General features: G+C 38.8%; 1 protein-coding gene across 1 annotated transcript in view; it reads right to left on the bottom strand.

Moving 5' to 3' along the window:
* Positions 1 to 15580, bottom strand: part of TMEM2 (transmembrane protein 2) — a 37414-nt gene that overhangs the window by 5335 nt on the left and 16499 nt on the right. Inside the window, exons 7-17 of the mRNA XM_009866698.1 lie at positions 14502 to 14711; positions 13887 to 14092; positions 13280 to 13349; positions 10424 to 10552; positions 8730 to 8818; positions 5901 to 6032; positions 5250 to 5285; positions 4367 to 4522; positions 1861 to 2038; positions 1181 to 1396; positions 277 to 485 (exon numbers count right to left, since the gene is read on the bottom strand). Of these exons, the coding sequence (XP_009865000.1) occupies positions 277 to 485; positions 1181 to 1396; positions 1861 to 2038; positions 4367 to 4522; positions 5250 to 5285; positions 5901 to 6032; positions 8730 to 8818; positions 10424 to 10552; positions 13280 to 13349; positions 13887 to 14092; positions 14502 to 14711 (1631 nt within the window). The remainder of the gene's footprint in view (positions 1 to 276; positions 486 to 1180; positions 1397 to 1860; positions 2039 to 4366; positions 4523 to 5249; positions 5286 to 5900; positions 6033 to 8729; positions 8819 to 10423; positions 10553 to 13279; positions 13350 to 13886; positions 14093 to 14501; positions 14712 to 15580) is intronic.

Below are 15580 nucleotides of genomic sequence, written 5' to 3'. Positions count from 1 at the left end.
ATCTGACAACAATATCAAGTATGCTAAACTACTCCACTCCAATTCCGCTCAACTTCACTATTTACATATATTCTTCTCTAAAGTATTTTCCTTAAATACACTGTACTGCACAAAACTTTAACTTGAGGTGAAAGTCTACTACTTAACCTTAACAAACAAAACCACAACCTAAACTGCAGTCTTACCGATCAGTCCAAACTCTCACACACGCGAACTCTGCAGGACGTTACTTCAGTAATGTTTATGGATCAAAGACATGAAAGAAAGTGAACATACCTGTTGAAGTTAATGAGATAAAGATAGGTGATGTTTGGAGCTTTTCCATTCCAATGTATTGTGTAACCCTTCTGAAGCATCACTACTGGCTGGTATTGCTGAAAGGCAGCTCTCTGATTAATACCTCGAAGAACCATGGGATTGGCTGGGTACTCATCTCGTACAATAGTCATGGAAAGATTCTGACCATTCCAGGTTTGGACATAAACCTGCATGATATCAAGGAGGATGAAAAGGAAGAGGAAACATTTGGACACTGGGCAAAGGAAATGAGAAAGTGAAGAATAATCAGTAAATTATCAGCCAAAATACTGCAATTTGATGTTCTAGGTTATGCTATACACAAATATCTCCTTAAGAGGCCTATTTGACAAACTATTGTAGATTTTGGCCATTTGACAGAGAAAAGCAGGGAGGAAGGGGAAAAAAAATAAAACTAGTCAGCCACACTACTTGGTCAAACTCATATAGAATAAGAATCATATTGGGAATTAAACCTACGTGACACTGTATTCAGAAGGTAGTATTTAACATCACTGTTTATGGGTGGGGAAAGAAAAGCCCCTTAAGACCCATCCTGTGAAAGAAAGTCAAATAGAACTTCAGTGGAAGTAAACACTCCCAATACAAAATTCTAGCAGATGTGGCTGCAATACAGAACTCCTGACATGTGTACAAATTTGGTTTTATCTTGCAACATCTAATACCTTATCCTCAGTATGTGTGATGAAGGAAACGATATATACAACTTCGTGACAAGTGTAATATGCATAAAAGTACTTTTAAAATATTACAGAATTTTTATACCCAGACATGGTATCTTGTAGTTTTTCCATTCCCCCTGCCCCCACACGTTGTTCATACTGGAGATCCGCCCCAAATAGAAAGCTACAAGTGTACTAGCCTGTGCATAGGTCCCACTGCAAACCACTCCACTCCATTCTGTAACACTAATGCATTTGGGGTGTTGAATTAAGTAGTTATCCATTCTGCCCACATACGTATCCTTGTAGTCAGTCACTGAACCATCTAGATCATGGAATACCGAGTTCTTGTCACCATCCAGATCTCCTTCTTCAAACCAGGGACCAGGTTTTCCAAAGAAGGCTTTCAAAGAAACCTAGCAACAACAATTGAAATATTTGTATTTTTCCCCAGCGAAGCACAGACCAACACTTGCATACCTGCAGACACACAGGAATTTGACAAAAGTTGATTAAAAATCTTATGGTAAGGACACTGGCATCTTGATTTTTAGTTATACGCTCAGGGCAGCTCTTGCTTCTGAATGGTGTTAATATTTGCAGCTGAGAATACTTGAGTATATATCAAACCTTAGAAAAATATCCTTTTGGGTTTGCCATTAGCTATGAAAAAAATCATTATTGCAACATATCCTACTTCTCCCTACTTATTTTTTGCTTAGGAGACAAAGGATACATCTTGGATGACTTTCAACCAAGAGAGAAGCTCTGGAGTAGGGATGTACGGGAAAGATGACCTAGGGCCACTTTGCATACTTATTTATATATAGTAAGAAGAAAGCCATTTGCAAGAATAAAAGAAAACTTGTAATAAACTTACATTTGGACCAAACTTCACAAGAGAAATGTTGTTTTTTGGTGTCATCTGCCATGGATTTTTCATCAGGAATCCAACTGCACTGGTAAATCTGTCTGGAGTTGGCACAAAGTTTTTGAATGTGCATTTCGTAAGGTGAATAGGTCCATCATAAATTTGAAAGCCTCTGATTGGAAATGTTCTGTTAATGCAAGCAAATATTTATAGCATCCTGTAACAATACCCAAGATAAGCCTGAATCTGTGTCATAAATACAATTCCTTGCAGAAGAAACAAGAATGCAACGTTAAGAGAATGAGTTGCAGGATAGGTCTTAGTAAAGGAGAAATCTTTCTGTACTCATCTAACGAGTCAAAAAATCCCCCACTCTTTTGAACTTTCCTGTTAACAGACCTATCACTGTCCATTTGCAAATATGCCCCTTTCCCAATACAGGAAGTACAACAGGAGAGTAACACCTGCTCTTTGATTGATTACGGCAACTGGGAGAAGTGCCCATAGACTGGAGGAAGGCAAATGCCACTTCTAACTTCAGGAAAGAACACCCAGGGAACCGCAGACTAGTAAGCCTCAGCTTGATCCTCAGGAAGGTGATGGAGCAGCTAATCTGGAAACCAGCCTGGTACATGCAGGACAAGAAAATCATCAGGAGCAATCAGCATGGATTCACCAAAGAGCAGTCATGCTTGACTAACTTGATAAACCTGTGTGATGAAATGATTGTCTTGGTAGCTAAGTGAAGAGCAATGGACATGGTCTACCTAAACTTCAGTAGGGCTTTTGAGACTGTATCCCATACAATCCACATGAAGAATGGGCTAGATGAACAGACAATGAGGTGGATCGAAAAGCAACCGAAAGGTTTGGCCCAGAGGCCCACAATGAGGTGGACTGAAAACTAGCTGAATGGTTGGCCCAAGAGACTTACAAAGGGTGGTGATATGAGGTCTGCCTGGAGACCAGTAACTAGTGGTGCCCCCCACGGGTCAATATAGGGTCCAATCTTACTCAACAAGATCTAGATTAGTGATCTAGATGATGATGCTGAGTACAGTCTCACCAAGTTTGAAGAGGGCACAAAACTGCGAGAAGCAGCTGATACACCAGAGAGTGGTGCTGCCACCCAGGAAGAACCTGGATCAGTCGTGGTGCTGGTGAAGGGCCTGGAGAACAGACCTTATGAGGAGTGACTGAGGGAGCTGGGTCTGTTCAGTTTGACAAAGAGGAGGCTGAGGGGGGATCTCATCATGCTCTACAATTACTTGAAAGGACATTGTAGAGAGGTTGGTGCTGGTCTCTTCTCACAAGTAATCAGGGACAGAACCAGGGGGAATGGTTGCAAGGTGCAACAGGGCAAGTTTAGGAAGAAATTCTTCACGGAAAGAGTGGTCAGACACTGGAATAGACTGCCCAGGGGGGTGGTTGAGTCACCATCCCTGGATGTGTTCAAGTGTCGTTTAGATGGGGTGTTGGGTGATATGGTTTAGAGGTGAACTTGTAGTGTAGGGTCAATGGTTGGACTCAATGATCCCAAGGGTCTTTTCCAACCTGAATTGTTCTATGGTTCTATGATCCAGACAGACCTTAACAGGTCAGAGATACTGACAGATGGAAACCTCATAAAGTTCAACAGAGAGAAGTGAAAATCTCACCTAGTGAGGAATAACCCTATGTGCCAGTGAAAAGGACCAATAGGTCCTGGTGGAAACCAAGTTGACCATAAGCCAACAACATGCCCTGGTAACCTGGGCTGTATTGGGAGAAGTGTTGCCAACAGACTGAGGGAGGTGAAGCCACACCTAGAGTGGTTGTCCCCAGTACAAGACATACATGGACCTACTGTAAAGAGTCCATCCAGTGAAGGGCCACAAAGATAAGTGACTGGAGCACATCCCATAGCAGGAAACATTGGGAGACCTCAGCCTGCTCAGTCTGAAGCAGAGAAGGCTCAGGCAGGAATCTCTTCAACGCACAAGAATCTCTAAAGGCAGGGTGCAAAGAAGACAAAGCCAGGCTCTTTCCAGTGGTGTGCAGTGAAAGGTCCAGAAGCACTTGCCAGAAGGTTCTTCCTGAACATAAGGAGAAACTTCTTCATTGTGAGAGCGACTCAGCACTGGCACAGGCTACCCAGGGAGGTTGTGGGGTCTCCATCCTTAAGAGATACTCTAGATCTGCCTGAATGTGGTACTGGACAACCTGCTCTGGGTGGCCTACCTCACCTTTCTTTCCTGGCAAGGGCAGGACTTGGCATTATGTTAAACAAGCATGACTCCCATTGAAGTATGATAACTTAAATTGCTAGAGAAAAGCGATCACTAGATGAAACTAGATGAAAACTGACTCAGCAAAAACATGAGTGACCCAGCTGCACACAAAGTGTTAAAAAGAAGAAGAGAGCATCACCTTCAAGAGATCTAATCTCTCACAGCTCAAGAAAGAAGGGTATTTACACCTGATACAGAGAATGTTTCTTGCATCATTTCTAATTCCTTCACTGTAACATGCTTACCGATTTCTAGGCAGAGTGCGTGACTTGTTGTCTATTCCTCCAGTTCCTGCATATTTATTTTGGCCGCCTGGAAACCCATAATTCTTGCTCTCGCCTATAAACAGCGACTCAGATACCTCCTGGCTGGCACCTTCATCATTTGGGAAGCTCCCATCACTATGAAAGCAACACCAGAGATAAGCTTTTAGCCAAGACTCTCCAGCAGATGAACACTGAGGTATAATCCTACTTGTACTTCTGCAGCAGTCCTCCTAAAAGCAGAGTAGCCTAGACTTCATTTAGAACACACAGAACAGTGAGTTTAATCATTAACAGTATTACACGCTGTTTGAAATATCAGCAGGGAGCTGAGCATTAAAGTTTCTATCTCCCTTTGTAGTGTAGCACGTTCTTTTACGGTCAATTTTGCAATTCTAGAAACAGTCTGTCATAACCTAAATGGCTGCAATTTTGGCTTACTATACACGTTACTTGATTCTTTTTTATTAGAAATAGACTCTGCCCTCTCTAAATGTGGATCCTCTTTCTTTTCAATTAGTCACTTCCAACTGTTCAGGAGGAAAATCAAAACTGCCTAAGGAATCATACAATACCAAAAATATCTAGATAAACATAACCCTTTGGGTAAAGAGGCAGCTAACCGTGCTGTAAACCAAGCACAAGTTGTGAACTGAAGTGCAAGCTTTGGCAGCTGTGTCAGTTTATAGCATTTACAATATTATTTGCATGACTGGCCCAAAAAATGAAATGACAGCCTTATGAAAGTATATCTATTAATTTTAATGGATGGATATTAATTTCTATAGATTGATATTAAATGTAATGGGTGGATGTATGTTTAAGTTTCTTGGCAAGAAAAAGCAGCAGTGATTAACATACTCACCTAGCAAATGTCAAACCTATTCCATTGTCTGCAAACCTACAAGAAAGTTCAAAGTTTCAGTCATGTTTTCTGGATTATCATAGAATCATAGAATTATAGAATGGCCTAGGCTGGAAGGGACCTTAGGATCATTTTAATCCAGCCTCCCTGTCAGCAGTGACATCACCTCTCGATGAGATCATGCAACACATAGTGACCGAATGCAAATCCTACAATAAGCTCCTGTAAGAGCACATCCTCCTACGTATTGAAGAAAGCCTGAATTTTTCTATTAATGGAATTTAGAAACACCACAAGCTTAATAAATTTTATAAAAATGTTGCTGTTAAAAAAATAGTCAAGTAATTTCCTATATATTTTAATCAAGAACATGAAACTTGCAGGAGAACTTCAGTATAAATTTACTGTCTATACCAACTTTTAGACTTCTTTTTATTACGTAGTTTCTCTCTGCGATTTAAGGCAGGTTCTCATCTAATCACATATAAACTTGTTTCATTTAAAGTAGTGGGATAGTGTGAAAGCCGTTCAAGATATTGAGAAGTTCCTTGAGTTAGAGCATCAGTCACCTCTTATTACCCTGTTGTAATGCACTTTCATAACAGAGGAAACATCTTAACAACTTGCAGCTGTTTGATTCTGGATACCTACCCTGAGTTTTGAATGAGGATGTCCCCTCCCCTGACCCAGGCCCCATGATCATTGTTTTTGAAAGAGATTAATCCGTCTATCAGCGCTGCAACTCGAGGCTTTTCAGGGTCTGCATCTTGATGAGGTCGAAACCTGAGACAGATAAAAACCCAAATGCTCAGTGTAATAATAGTTTGTTTTACACGTTGCTTACGTTGGGCTGACAGAGCATGCAAGATAAACACCCATGCCCATCCGATGGGCAAAATCCACTCTATTTTAAGTTTAGGATGACAGAAGCCCAAACTAGGTGCACCTCTACCTCTCTACTTCTAGAAGATTGTCTTCGGGGTATAACGAAGCAGGAATGTAAAACTGCTCTTTCCCAGTAACCCTCACAAGATTCCGCTCAATCTCCCTGAGCTTCTTTAGCTGCATCTCATCTACTTTTACCCTTTTGTTTTTTGATTTTGCCCTCCCCAAAGTTCTTCCTCCTCACTCGCATTGCAGCATTAATGTCAAAGCTTGACAAAGGGAATTAAAGCTCCTGGGATGGACACAGAGAGCTGACATACACTATACAACAACAGGCTGGAGATCTGTCTAAATTCTCCTTCAAATCTGTCCAATTCTTCTGATGTTAAGGAGTGCTTCATGAGCACACCTGAGATCCTTTTTTATTCCCACCCAGACACTCTGCATTGCTACCATTACAGTCTCGTATGGTAAGCTATGTCTGTAATCTATTTTAAACACCAGGAACAAACAGCTTGGTTAAAAACTAGTGCAAGCTTTCCCTTGATTATCCCCAAGATCTCAGAGAAAAAGTAGTATTTTTTTAAAAATACATATCAAATCAAACGAAGAAACAAAAAGGCAAATTTGCACAGGTAAATACATATTCTATGATATGCCCCTTAACCTGATCACCTTGTACTCTAATTTGCATCTGCCCTGCCCTTCTTAAAGAAGGGGATTATGGGTGAATGTTTGTGTTCAACAGCCTCAGGATCCTCAATTTATGTTTAAACCTGTCCAGTTTGTTTCCATGCGCAATGATTAGTGGCCTCATGTAATTGCAGAGTGCCTCATTCCTTCTTTAGCTGCCTTGAAAGATGAACTCCATCTCATGCAATGAGTTTCTTGTATCCTCTGTTGACGTCCTGTCAACACACTAGAGGTTCTCACATGGCATTTGGCCCCTTTTATGTCCCTCTTGACTATCTGTTCTGGCTGAGGTAATGTACAAGTGTTACAGGTGTTTTCTGTCAAAACTTTCAACTAGCATGCTCATTTCTAAATCACAAAGTACCAAGTATCATCAGAATTGAGAAATTGACTGTCTGCATCCGTGACTATCACTTAACACATCTTAAACACAGATTGATCAGAAATAAAGATAATCTTACGAACTGTATTTTCAGTCTTAATGCTTAGTTGTCACAATAATATGTTCACAGATACATTTATCCAATATTGTCATTTGACCACTATTCCAGGACAAGACTGACCAGATACAGTATAACCTGGAATTTTCCTAGACTCTCCATTATTTTCTCTCACTTTGGACACTGAAATATATGAGGCTGTGTCCTGGTTTGAGCTAAACAGAACCAACTCTGTTCAGTGATTTTACTTTTCAGCTCAGCCTCTCCTAAGAGGCTGCACTTTCTCAAGTTAACAGCATGTTTTTGCAGACAGTGTCTGCTACCAGGAGTGGTAACACCTGATGTTTACAGTTACTGCCAGGGGTTGGGATGCAGAAAGGTTCTTGCTGATACTTGCTCCCATAGTGACCAGAGTTGCTGCTGGATCTTGTGTAACAAGTAAAAGGGGTCACAAGCAAGTAAAAGGTTGCGCCTCCAATGAGGAATAGACAGGACAGGTGACCACCAAAAGTATTCCATTCCATATATGTCATATTCAGTATAAAGTTGAGGGATCACAGGGGTTAAGGTCTATTCTTCAATGGCTGGTGTCTGAGGCGGACTGCTTCCATTCTTCTGCCTTTGATCCCAAACCCAAGTTCCTGAAATCCTACTCTTATGTCCAATTCCTCTCTGTCGCTGAGCCTGCGGCTTCCTTGGTGCTGTCTGCTCTCCATCATCAGTGGGGATTGCTTACTGGTGGGGTGGAGTCAGATTTGATATAGGTTTTGTATATATTTATCATTACTTTCACTTCTTATTAGTACTATTACTATGAAAGCTGTTTAATTTTCTTTTCCAACCCATAAGTCTCTCTGCCTGATTCTCTTTCTCTTCTCACTTGGGGACGGAGAGCGGTTAGAGAGCATCTGCCAATGTTCAGTGGTCGGCCCAGCCCTAACCCTCGACACATTGACTGTACAATCTCTGCAAATAGCCTTTAGTAAAATTCTATCACTGAGCTACGGTCTCTTGAGTCCAGAAGGTACAGCAGGAAGCATTCAGCAGTAAGAAATGCAAGTGGATATATTACTTGGCTCTATTAAGCCTTTTTCTAATAATTATTTAGAACTGAATCATAAATCAGAAAAGCAGATTTTAAAGTAAGACTTTACTTTCAGGCAGTTCCAGAAAACACTTTAAGCATGACAAGTAGAGCATGTTTAAAATGATGTCCTCTAAGAGGCTGAAAGGTTTTCTGCACAAGGGCTTGGAAGAAACAACGAACTCCTTTAATGCATACCATGCTCTGTTCTTCCGAAAGCAGATGAACAGATGAGGGAAAATAATACATATGAACTTACTGTTTAATTATCATTTATAAATAAATACACTGTTCTAAAAATATTTTTTCTCACAGGAATGTAAGAGCAACCTCTGAACTTTGCCATTTTTCACTCACTTGAAAGACAATATCCTTTACCTTGCATTGTTGTCCAAACAGAGATATTCTCTGGGATCATCAGCGCTCGCATTAGTTGTTTTAACACCCTTATCAATGAACAAACCAGCCTGAAACAAGCAAGGAAAGAAAATTCATACTATCCAAAACTAAAGACTGAATAAACATTAATTTTCTAAAATTTCAACTCTACATTGCATTCAATACACGTACTAGAAACTCATAGAACTTTCCGTTTGTCCTTAATTGCCATATTGTTCAAGGGAGAAACACGATCTGTCTACACTAATTTGGGCAGAAGAAAAGAATTGCCTGGGACTTGAAAAAAAAAAAAGGAAAAATCACTGAAGTTCATTTCAGATTTTTTTTTTACAACATCTAATTATTTAAGGTTTTACACTTATTTCCAGATGCTGTTCTGGAAAATCTGGAAGTCAGTGTTCTGGTGAAGTCAAAATATTCTCACAAACGGGGAAAAAAAAGAACCAAAAAAACTCACTATGAAAAATGCTTTGTATTCCACTTTAAAACTAAACTGCCTCCACCACTGAGGCCGATTGTTGCCCAAGCAGTCAGACTAAAGCTCAGTAATCCAGTATGAAATACCTTACTTGGGAAAACAGAAGCAGAAAGAAGCATCTGTGTTATCTAACTTGAACTACTTAGACAAATGTCTGAAGCTACATTTGCCTCTGATCCAAATTACAATTACATCTGAGTGCTCCTACATTAGTAGACCTGCTGTTGAATTTCCTCTAGCACAGAATTTTAGCACAAAAACTGCTAACCTTGTTTAAATATAATAAGAGCCACACAACTGAAACATCTTTTTCTTTACAATGCACTTCTGAATTCATTATGCTTTAATTCCAATCTGAGCAAGTGCCTTACAGTTCCAAACATACTATACACAACTTCTACAAAACAGTGCATCATTTCTTGGTTTCCCAGACATTAAACTGTCAAATAAAATCAGTTTTACTTGGTAAAAGAAAAAAAAATCCAGCAGTGATCCTGAACTTTAAGTAAACTGAAAGTTAGGTGGCTTTCTAAATGTCATTGTATTATATTACATATACACACACAAGCATAAAGCAGCTAGATTCCAAAAGAAATTATTTATTTAAGGACTTTAATTTCACTTAGTTGAAGGTGAAAAAGATACTACAGTCACATTAATGAAACAATACTGAATGTTTGTATATAGGCTGAGAATCCACCAACAAAAAAACTGTTGCCAGTGGCAGGGCTCCTGAAGGCAACCTGAGAGCTTAATCTCTAGTTAGAGATTGTGCCACCATGTGCCAACACCTGAGTTACTGTACATTAGAGACTCAAGAAAACAAGCCACAGGTACTCCAGGAAGCTATTAGACGAATCACAACTGTATTAAACTTTGATGCTTCAAGGGTCAGCTTTCTTCAAAGTAGAAAACAGTATCATCAGTAAGAGAATAGCATCTGAAATCTATTTCATTAGAAGTATTAATTGATTTTCACTGTGATTAATATCTTTGTAAGGACAAACAGCTAATACTCAAAAATGTGGCAAGAAACTACACATATATTGATTATATATTGTTCTCTAATACCTAGATAGAAACATGCAGCTCAAACAGCACAAATCCATCACCTAATCAGCTTATAGGTCTTAGTGTACCATAGCTACAAATAAAGAAATAATGTTTTAAAAAAATAAATTATATCATACATTACCTTAAAATTAGAATGAACCCTGTTGTTGTAGAAGATTCCTAGGGGTGTAAGCTCTGACTTGGTTTCAATGGCTAAACTATGAGAATCTCCTGTAGCAATCCTGTGGAACAAATACCATATTCCAGCATCCTGCAAGTAAGGAGAGAAAGACACTACTTACAAATAATTCTGATACTACTATCAGTGCTCATGTATCTAGTAACAAAATAAATGTATGCTAACTTGAACTTGGATATTTTAAGCAAGGAAGCAAATAAGAACATAGTCCAAACCAACTGTGCACAATGGAATATATTATTCAAAATGAAGTCTCCAAACAACTGCTTAGTGTGGAAGTAGAAGTTTGCAAATAAGGCTATGTTCTAGTGAATGACATGCACTAGAAAGTATTTTGCTTCTCAGTGAGGCCATGTAACACCACACATTTAAGATCCTCTAAATTTCAAACCAGAAAACTGTCAGTGTTATTGTAATTTTTGCATTTCAGTTATATTTCATCACATAGTCTGGATTTTCCTGTTTACTAGTAAATCATATTGCTTACAGTAAAATACTCAAAACCACCTCCTCTCCTTACTGTTATCGTCTGACTAAGGTTTGTTCATGTCTGCTTATGTCAGAATTTAACGAGACAGCCAAAAAACGCATAAGAGCTTTTAGAAGGGAAAAAAGCACATCAAGAAGGCTGGCCAGTTCAGAGTACCGTGCCAATAACATGCAGTAATAATTTCAGCATCTGTTCATTTTCTCCACTTCAACATCCCTGCTCTTAAAGAAACTGGATTTATCTGCCAAATCAGACCCAGAAAAGTACCCCTTTCAACCACATCTGGGTTCACAAGAGGAGGCATTGCCACAGCACCTGCATAGCAGTTATCAACAAACATGAAAAAGTTTTGCCTCATCACATGCTCTGTGCCCCTGTAAAATTGAATAATAATTAAAAAATCATTGCATAAAGCACATTAAAGGGGTAAACAGTAGATAAAGAAACTCTGTGCCCTGAGTGCTCCATCTAAAGAAAAACAGTCAATATTCTCCTAAAGAATATTTTCTTTCTAAAGAAACATGGACACAGCAAATTCATTCTGGCTTAGATGTCAAGCATTTCATTGAGAATATACTCATTTTCCAAACAGCCCTGGAAATTCTGCTTCTCAGCAACATATTCCCATCTGTAATGATGACACACTTTGACATTTCTAGTGATTAACGATTTCAGAGCAAATGTGGATGTTCCATTAATAAAAATACCAAAATGTTACTTCACACATAATTAAATACAGCTCTGTGCTTGGCAGAATCAAGTAATTTTTATCCAAAACACATCCCAAAGCTTGAAAAGAATGTTTAATGAACTTAAAAGTTCCTTAAACACCTGCAAGTGCTTCCAGAAAACTGGAAAAAGTTTTTACTCCCCCTTCTCTCATATACAGCTCAAACACAAGAAACATCTATTGCTGATACACAATGAAGTCTATTGTTGCAGTAGGGTGTAATGAAGGAGCTGGAGGGTCGGAAATTTAATTTGCTTGTGAATAGTTATAGTTTATAACAGCAAAAGCCCTACACAGCACAGGTTTTGTATCAACACAGTGGAATATTCGGTTTCTGAAACATAGTAAGATGCAGTCCCTTTATACTAATGTGTTTACACTCCTGTAAGGGAGTTACAGTAGTGCAAAACTTTTTCACATACACAAATGCTTGCTCTGACCAGGCATATTCCCATAACAAAAGGAAACAACATCTACTGGTATACACTACAGAGACACAAGACGACCCTGTAGATTTTAAGCACCAGATAAAAGAAGCCATTTCCTTTAATTTGGCCTGCAATGCTAAAACAAGGTAAAGGAATATTATGTAAAGCAGGCAAAATTAAAAGACACTGTGTTGGAAAGACAAGAACTGGCTTGATTTGGAAAGTCTGTCCAGATTCTTCTTAGCGGTAGACAGCCAACTAGAAAAGTTTCCCCCCCCCCAAAAAAAAGCCAGACCACACAACAAGCAAAATAAAATTTTCTGGTTTTTTATACTCCAGATATTTCAACTTATTTAAATATTTTTTATTCTATTAATAATGCTTTATTATGCATTCTGTGTCTAAGAATACACAGGCACATATTCACATTCTACTTCCAGCACCAGAGCCTTGCAACAAGAAAAATCTTTCCTATTTTCCATTCCCACTGATCTCTTCAGAAAAACCCACTCAAAACCATTCATGTCCACCCAATGTAGACACAGAACAAACTCCAGTCCCCTCCTTCACAACATGTACTGAGTAGTTTAGCTTTACTGTGCAAGCAGCTGTGACAACATCTGCAGTAATACAGGACTTAAAACAAGTAAAAACATGTCAGTGGTCACTGATGGGAAACAAATGACTAATGACTTATGATAAAAGTGATGTAGCTGTTCTACATCAATAAATGTTTTTGGTAGTCGTTTCTCATTCCAATAACTACAACTATGAAGAAAAATCTTGCAGAGCAGTCACACAGTAAACTCATGACAACCTATAGAAAGTAAAAAAGCCTTAAGACAAAGTGCACTAGTTCTTCAGAAATAAAAAGATTTATTTCTACATACACACTGACACCATTGTCAGACCTATTAAGAAGGAAGAGATCTCCTCTGTTCCGTCCAGAACAAAGATTTTTGGCATCTCTTAAACACACACCTAGACAAACACCACACTTGAAATGCCAATAAGCTGCCAAACAGAAAACGAACATAAAACTCATACACGAAAAAGAAAAATGTACCTATTTTTGGCAGTGTAAATGTTACAGGTTTTACGAATATCAGTGGCACGAATAGTTTATGCTGAATTACATCCATATGCCTCACCTGTGAACCTGCTGCTGCATTATTTATAAGATGATTGTTTGGATGAGAAATCCAGAACGTTGAAACCGCCCTGAAATATTATTCAGAAAAAAAAGTTATCATGCCAAAGCTCTAGCTCCTACAGAAATACCTCCCCTTTGTAACATGCACATCAGAAAACGCTAAACTGATGCCCGAAGTCACTAGTCAGAAATGCTTCTTATAGTTCAATGCACAGTATTTTATTTGGTGTTGCTCAGCTACACCATGAAATAATAAACTGTTTTAATAAGCTTCTACAAGAGATTAGTAGGATGCAGAAAAACTAGCAATGACAATTTGAGAATGTGCATGCAAAGGCACCTAAGTAAAGAAGCAGCTTTAGAAGTCTATTGAACAAGTATCACAAGAAACAACCATCTTCCTACAAAACAACTTATTTTCCCTCTTTTATAAAGACCATATAGTATTTTTTTTAAATTACTACTACTATGTAAACTACAGTTAAGGTGTCTGAATTCAATAAATTATAAATGAAAATGTCCTCATCTATGCATTGTCAAGAGATTACCAGCAGTTTAACTGCTGTAGCTGGTTTGGTTTTACTTTTTCACCGTGAAATACTCACATGCAGTCCGTGGCTGGCACTGGGACATAACTTCCATATACTTTATCCCTAATACTAATACACATGCTGATGTTTCTATCTGTAGGAAGAAGAGTGCCTGATTTTGTGACTAGTCCAAGGTTGTGGAACAAAGTATTCCTTTGCTCAATGCCATCTTCTATGAAGAAACAGTGACCTAGTGTGTCATAACCAATGGTGTCCTTTATCTGCAGAAATACAAGTTCATTATGTCAGCAGCAACAGCGTTAACAGATTTATTTGACAAGTACCATCTAGTTTTACTGTCCTGGCACAGCTGTAGAGCAAAGCTTCAATTAACAGCAGTTCAGATGATTCACGTATAGTTTTATTTATCCCTTACAAACACACTACTATGTCTAGAGAGCTTAGCTGCCTGGAAAAATCTGAAAAAAAAACCCCCAAACCCCAAAAAACCCCAATTGTGAAACCCCAATTGTGTCAAAAGTAAGTTACTGTTTCCACTTGTTATTTTTTTTTTTTTGTAATTAAAAAACCCCACAATATTATACTCAAGGAAAGGTGAGGCCTACTTTTGCTCTAAATGCTTTTTTTAACATTTATTTCAACACACTGTTTTACTCTCCTTGCACCTACCAGCAAGCCATTAGTTGCATGAACAGTCACACATCTAGAAAAACAGTGATGAATGGAAAGACCTTCCAGGTAAGTCTTAAAACTATAACCTCCTTTTTCATCCACATCGCCACAAAGGTGAAAGTGAACAGGGTAACTTCCAATCTGCTGCTGGCCCATTTGATTCAATTCCACATAGGAGAGATGAACAGATGTAAAATTCTTCAAAATCTAAAAATGAAATGAAAAGTGTAGAACGAATAACCAAGTATTTGCTTTTTAACCAATCAAAATTTAAGTTAATACATCAGCTATTCCAGATGTACAGAAGATAGATGTACACAATTATCTCAGGCCAACACAAGAAAAGTTAGAACAGTAGTTACTCTCTTCCTCTATATCCTGTCTTACAAAATAATATCCTTCATAAATAAACATATAATCATAAATTGTCCAAAAAAAGAGAAGTCACTTACATGAGGGCCTGTGCATGCTGAAGCTGCACCAGTGTAGCCCACCTGGGATGGGCTCAGCTGAATAAAATCACAGAATAATACAGACTCAAAGAAACCTGTTGAAATACATGGTCCAATCACAAGCTCATCACAGGGTCAGCTTAAACACAGCTACTCAGGACGTTGCTCACGGAACACCTCCAGCCACAGAGACGGCCATATGACATCAATTGGTTCTTTCCTTTTATTTTCCTGGTATCTAAGCAGAATTTGCCTTGTAGAAGCTTAATCCCATTGCCTCTTGTCCTGTTTCCATGCATCTCCAAGAATTGCTCTGATCTCTCTGAAACCAACCCAGTGCCTGAAGACAGCAATAAGATCCCTCCAGTCCATCATCCCCACACCAAACAAGCCTTCTTCTCTCAGCTCCTCCTCACTCATTATCATCTAGTCCAACACACTGCCTTCACTGGACACATCCCAATGCACCTACATCTTCTCTGCAATGGAAATCCAAAACTGAACACAGCACTCCAGAGGAACTTCTTTACTAAGGTAGATAAGAAATTGTGTTCAGAATCATACAACTTCAAAGCAATACTACCTAATAAAAAGTAAAAGCATAATACGGATGTACCGTAACAC

This window comes from Apaloderma vittatum, unplaced genomic scaffold (genome assembly GCF_000703405.1).
Source record: "Apaloderma vittatum isolate BGI_N311 unplaced genomic scaffold, ASM70340v1 scaffold17383, whole genome shotgun sequence".
NCBI classification, from domain to species: Eukaryota; Metazoa; Chordata; class Aves; order Trogoniformes; family Trogonidae; genus Apaloderma; species Apaloderma vittatum.
This window is presented reverse-complemented; position numbering and strand designations above follow the sequence as displayed.